General features: G+C 40.9%; 1 protein-coding gene across 1 annotated transcript in view; it reads right to left on the bottom strand.

The window, feature by feature from the left end:
- LOC149441552 (scaffolding CK1 anchoring protein F-like) overlaps window positions 1–6,971 on the bottom strand; it is a 203,129-nt gene extending 196,158 nt beyond the window's left edge. Inside the window, exon 1 of the mRNA XM_089657203.1 lies at window positions 6,340–6,971. Coding sequence (XP_089513329.1) covers window positions 6,340–6,801 — 462 coding nt within the window. The 5' untranslated portion in view covers window positions 6,802–6,971. The remainder of the gene's footprint in view (window positions 1–6,339) is intronic.
- Between the last annotated feature and the right edge of the window lie 3,829 nt (window positions 6,972–10,800).

The following is a 10,800-nucleotide window of genomic DNA, read 5'->3' on the forward strand; positions in this document are numbered from 1 at the left end:
GCCCCCAACAGAAGAGAAGTTGTGCATGTGCACAGTTGCCAAATGCAGTGAGATTGTTTAGAAGCCTCATGAGATGTGTGTTGTGTATATCAGGAGGCGAGCAGGCCGAGGGCTATGTCCTCTTTGCCTAGGTGAGGAAAGACGTAGTGGCTTCCTGCACCAAATTAAAAAAAAGGTACCTGCCCCCTTACCCCTCCCCTTCCAAAAAAAAAGCAGTGCAAATGTGTACCAGAAGGGGGGCAGAACTAGAAAAGCTACAATTTCTGGAGAAATTGTGTGAAGTGTTCTTGCCTCCACCAGTAGTCTACAACTGGAGTGGGCGGAGTAATTGGGTGGAGTGGCTTGAGTAACTGTTGTGTGGTTGGAGTGGCTGGAGTAACTGTGAAAAGGTTTTGTCAGCTCCCACTCTAGTTTTGAACATTCTGACATTCATTCCTATGGGACCAATTGCACCACAAAAACGCCGATATTTCGTGAACCATTCGGCGAAACGTTCCACAAAGTAATGGCACACCAATCGGGAACAATCCGCACGTTTCAGTATATTACTGTCTATGTAGTGTAAAAACTGTGGGAGGAGTTAGGGTGGTAAATTTGGCAATAATAAAAAGAATATATATGTGAGAACAGTAAGTGGTCTTGCCATGCAAGAACACTTAAAGCTAAAGTTGGGCATACATGGGTTCATTTTTATCCATCAGCCAGTGGACTGATGGAAAAAAACTGAACAAGTTCCTCCAATTATGCAAGTAAGACGGATAGAGGAATCTTGCCTGCTGCTATTGTATTCTAACAACAGGGAATCTTTGACTGACAGAATACACTGATCAGCACTGCAGCAGATTGGCTGCAGCTCTGATTGAACAAGAATTTTCCAACAAGCTCATTTGTGAGAAGTCGATCATTAGACAGATTCTCATGAACCGTCCAAATTTTGATCCATCTATGGCCATCCTAAGTCTTTATTTGGAGTAAAGGTTCACTTTAAAGGGTTAATTCACCTTTACAAAACACTGCCTATGTAGGTAAGGGGTGTTTGTAGATAAAAACAAACTGTGCAGCTCTGACTAAAGTTGAATAACGCCCTTGCTATAGGTGCAACCTAGTATGGGATAGATTTTACCAGCGCCTAAGGCAAGGGTGTGGAACTGTGACCCTCACTGGTAGCCTCCCTAGCGGTCTGATTATGTCAGTATTTCTGTGCTCAAAGCGGTACTTTTTTTGCATGGAAATATGTATTTTTTTTATTATAGGCCTGTAATTTTTAGGAATAACTCACTGAAATCTGTCCGAACAAAAGTCTAGTAAACATCCCGGGTATGTTAAAATTTGAAACACGAAATCATAAATTATAATTTAATAAATAATCGTAAAAAATAATAATAAATTTAATTCAATATAATCAAACCAAAAACACTGAAATTTGAAATATAGCACCAAGTTCGCACATCACTGAGCAAAGTTGCAAAATTGTTTTTAGTGTCTGATGAATTTCCCCACGAATCATTATCACTCAATTCTGCAAGTAGTTCTAATTTACTATCACTGTTCTCTAGCTGGTCTAAAACCACTTTTGACCTAAAGGGACGCTTTTTGGACACCATGGACATCTCTCAGTTTTCAGGCAGAAAGAACAGTAAAAATGCAGGCAGGGCACAGGACAAAGCACTAGGGACAAAATGAATGTGAAATGGTTTGATACATTAATGTTTTACTGTGTGATTTTAGTGTATTTAGTGAATGTCACTTTTTCACATTTTTAAATGTCCCGCCGTTCTGTCCCCGTACGTGCTGACGTCGCAGGGAACGGAACCCAGAAGACAGATGCTGGCAAAGGCCGGAGGACATTGCAGGGGACACTGCAGGAGGGACATTGTGGGAGAGAAGGGCAAGGTAAGTAAAGAAGAGATCCCGGAGCAGCGCTGCAAGGTATTCCCGAGTGTAACTCGGGGTTACTGCTTGTGGTGCTGAAACATTACCCCAAGCTACACTTGGGAATACCTCCAGGGAGGTTAATGAGTGCTGTAGAATGGGTTTACTGCCATGTGTCCATTCTCTGCCATGTTGCTCAGCTGTGCCCAGGGTAGCTGCCCCTCCTGCCCACCCCTTGCCCTTGGTCTGCCTCCACCATCACATGATTGAGCTTTTTCCCTGATTCAACCCCCCTCACATGCTCTTTCTTTCCCGTGGTGCAGAAGCCCTGAGCTCAGAGTTTGAGAGCTCAGTCCTGTGGTGGCGGAAATGAGCAGTAATGACTAGGCAATTTTTAGGGAAACGTGAACTAACCCTTCAAGGAGTAATTTTAATGTAAGCCAGCATCAGGTCTAATACCCAGTCAGGTACAGGGAAATTAGAATTCAGAATTAAATTGGATCATTATTATATCAACCCTCCATAATACTAGAATATAATTGTGGTACAGATTAAGAAAGTGGGATCCGATCTGAAAATCTGCATTTATAATGAAGAAAATATTCAACCTGGCTGACAGTGACTATCCCATACACCACCCGATCATACTCAGAATCTTTCTGAAATACAGATATCAGGCCACTAACATCCTTTGTCAAACACGCAATACAAAAGCGGTTTCTATATGAAGAGCCTGGGAAAGCTGCCAATCTAAATATTACACCCATTTCTACATTATTTTGTCAAACTGGCAAGTGGCTGTTAAACAACTACATGTGAAAGTCTGATTTACATCAACTTAAAAAAAAAAAACAAAGGGTAAAAAAATGTTTTGAAAAAAATGATATAAGTGATATATTAAACATATCTGTTTTATTTCCTGATATAAATAATTGTAATAACTACACAGAGCAGAAGTATAAAGCCCATAAAACATGCTACAGTTATCAGTAGAATTCCCAGAAATGAAGGAATGTGACATACTGTATCTAATTTCTGACAATGCTGGAGATAACATTTCATGAATGAGCAAGTGAAGGACACTGGGGAACCTTTATGACTTCACGTTAACCTGGACTGTAGACAAACAAGACTAGACCTAAAGTCAATATTGAGGGCTCATTGACACCACATGCAATGGGTGCATTTTAAATGCAGTATGAACACAGTACAAACATATATGTAAGAAAAATGAATATTAATGAGCCTAGCTTACACCATTTCTTTGCATTTTTCTACATCAAAACACACTGCAAATGCACATAAATGCACTATGAACACGTTAATGCACCGCAAATGCCCATGGATACATGCTAATGCATGAAAATTTTGTAAAAAAAGAAAATAAATTAAAAAAATTATTCCAACAAAGCGCACTGACAATGCACTGCAAACCACCGTGTTTGCAGTGCTTTTTTTGAATATTTTTTTATTTGTTTTAAATGATTTTTTTTTTTTACCAAGTTGCATTTAAATGCATTTGAATGATTCACTTGCATTTGTGATGTGTTAACATAAGTTCACGTGCATTTGTGGTGTGTTAATATGCGTTCACATGCATTTACGCATGCCTGCAGTGCAGACTTGTGCAGAACAATTCAGCATGCTGTAAATTTTTTTAAAAAACGAACGTGAAAACACTGCAATTGTGTAAATTTGGCACACTAAAATACATTCATTTTGCTTACATAGGCATTTGTACTGTATTCATACTACATTTAAAAATGCACCTGACTGCATTAGGTGTAAATAAGTCCTAAAGGAGAATACCACCTTTTGGTAAAAAAAAACAATAAACGCACACATTATGCAAAAAGCAAAACTGTATAATTAGTTTTTTGCATTTGAACCTACAAAGCATTACACCTGTGATGGACCGCACTCAGGTTTGTATTTTAGGCCCCGTTCACATCGCACAATTTGGGATCTCAGGCAGAATCACTGTCATTCTGCCTTCAAACCTAAAATTGCAGCACAACATTTTCCACATGCATAGATACCATTATCCTTTAATGGCACCCGAAACGTGATGCAATTTTGTTCCGATTGTTGCGCAAAAGGATCACGCTGCAAGCATGGCAAAACGTGCCTTTAAAAAGCTTGTTGCCCAAAAAGGAGCAGGAGCTTCTTTTTGGATGACAAAAAAGGACTGACCCTATGCACCACACAAAATCGCATGTGAATCTCTCTTCGAAAATCTCATAGTGGAAATGCTGGTTCCTGCTACATAGATGAATGAGGCTTAGTTTTGGGTAGAATTGAAGAACCCCTGTACAGCTTTTACTGTGATCTGTGTCCACACTGGGGAGATTCTCATTCTCTTAATTGCCCTGGTAGTCATTGTCAGTAGGACAAGAAGTGATGGGAAATCCAAAATGTCACTGTCACTAGAATAAATAGAATAATTTTCCAATGGAGACACCTGTGCAATAAGTGTCTCAGAGGGAATTTCCACTCATTTAAAAAAAATATCTTTCTTCTTCCTGTTGAGTCTCTCTGGAGCAGGAAATAAAGAAATACCTTAAATCACAGAGGCGGAAAATAAACCAAACATCTGACAAGAGATTTAACCATTTCCTGCTCTATTGAAAATAATAAAATTGTTTAGTTTTACATATACTTTGTTGAAATAAAATTATAAGGTGCACAGTGCGTTGTTTAAGCCCTTCCCGCTCAGCATCTCTTTAATAGGGTTCATCAACCTCTGGGGCAGGAAGGATCGGTTGATAACATGACCACTGTGACTTGCTGTCACAGTGGCCATAGGATCGGGAAATGGGGAAATGGTCCTGCCAACTCCCAGCTGGCAACATTTGTTTACATGTGATCAGCTGTGATTGGAAACAGCTGATCATATGTAAAGAGCCAACGTCATTTGCTCCTTACCCTGATCAGTGATCCGCTGTGTCCGAGGAACACAGCTCATCACTGATCACTGGGCAGTGTACCCCTGAGGGCACGCATGAGCTACAAGAATGGGAAAATGTCATATGACATCCTCCCAGAACAAGAGTGGTCCCACCCGGCCGTCATTGTACAATAGGCCGAGCAGGAACCAGTTAATCAAAATATCTCTGACTGGTCTATGCAGAAAATCTGACCTCAGGAAAGTAGATAATTCAATATGATTGTTATGTGTATAGTGCATTGAATGATCTTTTCAATCATCTGATTGTATTTGTGATCAGACAATAAATCTATTGAAAATCCGTCCATATAAAACAATTTTCTGTGTGTGGCCATCATTTGGAGCTTGGAAGTATTAGAGTTTGTTGATCTGTTTTGCTGTTTGTATTCCTGTTGGGGAGATTTTCCTTTATTTCCAGTCTCAGAGCTTGTGACAATTGCTATGGTGCCTTCCTTTCCCAGTGACAACTGCTTCCACATTTCTTGGAGGAGCCTCACAAGGATAGGAAGTAGGGGAAATTGGTGCTATAGTGTCAGAGAGAGAAAAAAAAAAGCATAAATTTGAACTTTTCCCTGCTCTATCTGAAACTAAGATAATTATCTTGGCTGGAGATGGACTTAAATGTACAAGTCCTGACAAAACTTTTTTTGAGTGGGAGAAGTTTACTGCTGTTCAGAGCTTCATTAGCACCACCATACACATCAACATCTGACCATACAACTCTGTACAATCAAATTTAGATTTACTAAAACTATGTAATATGAGGGCCTACCTATTTTTTCCAATCAATTTATATCCAATAAGGCAGGCCCTTGCACTATATAGTTGTTGGTAGATCTAGAGATTGTACAGTCAGGTTGTATCCTGTGTGGTGAGTTAGGCCTCTTGCACATGGAAGTAAAAATTTACCGATAATATGCAGTATCTTGTTGGCATACGGATCCTGAGTTAAAGAGCACAAGTTATGTTTATTAAAGAACTTGCGAATACGTGCGTATGCCTATACAAGGGTAAAATACTTCTTTGTCCTCTTCTAGCTGTCAGTGTTGCAATTTACACGTATACACTTCTATATACTTTGCATATTCATGCATATGTGTGTAAATTATACTCGAATGTAAAATTTTCTTTTTTTTTTTATGGCTCTGAACTCTTTGCTGCATTACTGATCTTTAAGCAGCTGTGTGTATTGTCCCATAGACAACAACTCCCCCGTGTTCAGACCCACAAATAAAAATATATAGGGCAGCATTGCCATGTAGGCTCCTTTCACATGGGCAATGCTACAGACTCACAATCCACAGTTGATAGTTGTGTCAGCAGTGGCTGGCCCACAGTTAGTGGGCGATCAGGAGGCAATAAGCTGCCTCCTGAATGCCTGTATGAATTGGGATTGGGCACTAAAATCCCTCCATTAAATGCAAATGCAGTGTGGCCATATTCATTTTTTTTGCCTCTTAAATCCACATACTGAAATACAGTTCAAGGTATCTTTCAAGCAATTTTTGTGTAAAACTTACCTTATTAGCTGACTGTATTAGGTTCCTAACAAAAGCCTTGATGGTGGGAGCATTCTCCTTAGGAGGGTGGGTGTACACTAGCACCTGACTGAGCCCTCTATAGAAGCCTTTCTCTGGCCATCCCAGGTCCAGTGGAGGAACCTCCGTGTCCGACAGAGTGGGCCAGTATTGTAGGGACTCCTCTTTCTCCTTGTCCTGCTTGGATGGTCGTAGTTTAGATTTATTTGGACTCTCGGTTTCATATTTCTTAAAGTCACTTTTCAGGTCCGTCAGCTCCTTGGTGGAAAGGAAATCAGTGAGCTTTTTTTCCTTTATATACTGTCTATAAGACTGGATGCCATTGTTGACCAGAACCTCCAAGGCTTTCCTTTGGGTCTCACTGTAGTAGAATCCGGGCATATTCTCTGTAATCTTCTCATTAATATGATCGTCTCTTAGGCACATACACTGTGAGTCAGCCATGGTGCTGTGACCTGTCTGACTGCTTACTGTAACTTACATGATTTGGACAAGTAGGCGGGAGCTCACCTCGAGCTATCCCCTCACCTGGTAGCCTAGCCTCTTCCAGCTCTTATTTCAGAAGCCAAACAGAACACGTAACACGTAGCTGTATTGATATCCTGCTACAACGCTTCTAGTAGTTCAGAGGGGCCAACTGATCAGTATTTGGTCAGTGCTGAACTATTTCTGTAGTCACTGCTGAACTATTTTTGAAGGCAACAGCGTTGCTATTTATAGCCCATATCTGAGATTCATATATTAAAAACAGAAGCAGCAAAAAAAAGTTATTGCTTAACAAAATGTAACGTGCTAACACAGTAAAAAGTGAACCAGGACTTTGGACTGGTTCACACTACATGTGTTCCAGTAAATTTTTTTTTATCTGCACCTACATGGTTGTCAAAGGCATGGTTCACACCAGTGCTTGCAGTTCCAGTGTGTTCCGGTTCCAGAAAAAGAAAGTAGAACATACTGCATTTTTCCTGCACATAACTGTACTGGAATTTGGTAAAATACATAAAAAAAATGCACCGGACCGCATACAAAAATGCATAAAAAACGCGCTGGGCCCCAAAATGACTGAAAAAAGGAGGGGAAAAAAAAGCAACTGGAACGCATAAAAAAAAGAACATGTCAAAAGAGCATCAAAAAGCATCCAGACTGCATTTCTATGGTGTGAACCGGCCCTTGAGTGTGTAATCTTGTAAACCCTAAAGTTGCATTCACATCTGCACGTCCCGTGAAAGTGTGAAACGCACAGAAGCATGCATCTCTGCACGCATTCCTGGAATGAGTGAAAAGCAAGAGAGAAACACACATCAGGCTTACAGTGCCATCAATTCTTAACGGGCACTCCAAGCATGGCCCAACAAAATACTCAACAACTCGCCACAAACGTGTGGTAAAAGAATGAGCAATGCTCAATGTCCTAAAAGGTGCAGGGGATTCTTTGGCATATTTTTTGCATATAGGGCAGCCTATTCAAGTGAATGGGCTGTCCAATGCATGCTGTGTGAAAAAGCGTGAAAAAGGAGCATAAGAACACATGTTCATGCTATGTTAGTTGCAAATGGAGCCCAAGCCTTGGTTCACTCTAGTGCTGCTGCATAATCATGCATTTTCAGTGCATTTTTTACATGTGTTTTTGATGCGTTTTCATGCTTCATGCATTGTTTTGTAGGTGCACAAAGCTCTGACAAAAATTACACGAAACACACATGTACATGCATTATTTTAAATGCATTTTCCATGCATTTCATATTGAAGTCTATGGGGCCAAAAAATGCACTATGTTTCACCAAAATAAGAAACACCTGCAATTCTTTAAATTTCACAATACACCATAGTGCATTGATTGAACGGGCACCATAGAGAATAATGTAATTTCCATTGTCGTGCATGGAAGCACTGTGGCAGACACAGGAGAAATCACACTAGTGTGAACAGGGTCTGAAGCTTTTTTCACATTTATGGTAAACCTTATGCCCTCTGAAAAGTGATCCACAGTGGATAGCTTTTCAGAGGGTGGTGGTGGTATAGCAGTGGTTGACAGGCGTTCAGGAGGTGCTACAGCCACCTCTCGAACACCTATGTTAAGAATGTCATAGCCGCAAAGTGGATGTATTGTTACAGTTTGAGTGGGTGACTGGGAAGGGGGGGTAGTGTTATAACTGCATCTCAGCCACCTGTTTTTACCACCCTGGCCACCTGCATGAAAGAGACCATACTGTATGACATTTCATTTGTTAAAGCACAGTACATGGAATTTAACACTCTAGCATCTATCAAAAGCCGAGACATAATTTTGTATTAGTCATTCTGTTTGTATGCTTTGCTTTGGGGACAATTATTACATTTTTCCCACACCTGTTAAAATCAGCATTTTTTGCTAACTTTAAACTCCCAAAAGATGGGATTACATCAAGTAAATAGATACCAAACGTGTCAAGACTCAAACTTATGCGTGTCCATGAAATGGCAAAAAACTAAGATACCTAAAAATTTTTAATAGGTGACATTTTAAAAGCTTTTCTAATTTATCAGTTTAGCATTTACTATGAATTATGGACCTAGAATTACAGTGATAAATCGCACATACGTTACAATTGCTGATTACATTCACATGCAAGCCCTACATGTTCTTTTGCATGTACATGCGGGGGTGTTTTAACATTTTTTTTTAAAACAATTTTTATGCATTTTATAAACTTTTTATATTTTTTTTACACTTTCCTTTTTTTTCATTTAATTTTGCTGCTATCACAAGGGTGTATCACAGTCCTCCTATGTAAGAGCATAGGCAGGTATTCTTTGTGGAGACATCGGGGTCTTTTAGGGCTCGTTCACACTTGACTGTTTTACCAACTCTTGCCAAACGCCGCTATAGCGTTTGGCAAGCGTTGGTCCGGTGTTTGCGGAGCGTTTTTAACGCTCGGCAAACGCCGCATGCATGGTTCAGCGGCGGTTGCTAGGCATTTGCCGAGCATTAAAAATGCCCTACAAACGCCTATAATGAAGTTTGAATGGTGTTACCGCTCCGCAAACGCCCCGCAACCGCATCACAACCGCACTGCAAACGCTGGCCGGGCGTTTGCGGAGCGGCACCATAAGACTAGAATAGGAGGCTTCAACTCCTCCTGACTTGACCAGAGGTGTCCGTTTTGCCGTGATGCGACGCTAACGCATCCGTTAGAACAGCACCATGTGCTGAAATGTGCAGAATTGTCTGAGGCATTTGGGAAGCCGTAAAAACGCTTCCCAAATGCCTTTCTGCCGCCTGCATACAACACTAGTGTGAACGTAGCCTAAGAACCACGATGTCTCACCTGCCTTCCACTGCAGCTAATTAAGCACAGATTGTGCTTGATTAGCAGCTTCCCCTGCTACAGTAGCCAGGAAATGACAGTTCTGAAACCAGAAGTGACGATAATCTCTGTTTTTGCTAAACAGCCTATTGCCAGCTGAAAAAACAATGCCAAGCTGACATTTGCAACCATGAGTTTGAGTCAAACCATTTATTAACTTGCTGACCACCCGCAGTACTTTTACTGCGGAGGGGTGGCAGCCACAGGTAAAGCGACATACCGATACATTGCTCTGCCTATAATAACACGGGGGGGATACTGCACACCCTTCAGCCTCTGTGTCCAGTGAATGCAGATCCCGGTAATTGGGATCACAATGGTAGGAGAGCTGTTATGAATCAATCTGATTCATAACAGCTTTTCTTCTGTTCTTGGAGAGCTGTGGTTGGCCCACAGCTCTCACATGGTACATGGGCCAATCACAGCACCCTGTACTATGTGACCTGCTGGAGCCAATCACAGATCACTTTATTTTGAACTCATGAAATTAACCCATTCATGACAGTTCAAAGCAAGCATAGCATTGCAGAGCAATAATCTTTATTGCTCCTGCACTGCAAAGAGTAAAAAAAAAATCCCTGATCACCCCCCCTCCCCAGTAAGAAATGGTAACAACGTTTAAAAAAAAAACCAGTAAAAAAAAAAAGAAGTAAAATAATGTTAAACATTTTTTAAAGGTTTTTTTTTTTTTAACTACTTGCCCACCAGCATTGCACGGTCAAGCGACGGCTCTGGGCAAAGCGACGTACCCTTGCATCACTTTCTATTTCCGAATGTGTGTGCACATGCGTGTGCCCCCCGCTCGAACATATGCCAGTTCAGGGAGAAAAGAGAGAACACCACACTGAGTAAAAGCAGTACATTTTACACAGAAACGAGAGATGAGCACTTTTAAACCTTGATTGCCCCTATTAACCCTTGATCACCCCGTCAGCCAGCCAGTGCCATTAGTACAGTGTCAGTATGTCGAATCTTTCAATAATCACATTACTGCCACTAGCGACATCAGATAGTGTAAGGATCAGTTAGCACCCCTCCAAGCCAGGGTCAGCTAGCGTTAGGTCACTGATCACCGCCATTACTAGTATATTATTTA

Source organism: Staurois parvus, unplaced genomic scaffold (genome assembly GCF_062004578.1).
Source record: "Staurois parvus isolate SC_StPar_1 unplaced genomic scaffold, SC_StPar_1.0 ptg000977l, whole genome shotgun sequence".
NCBI classification, from domain to species: Eukaryota; Metazoa; Chordata; class Amphibia; order Anura; family Ranidae; genus Staurois; species Staurois parvus.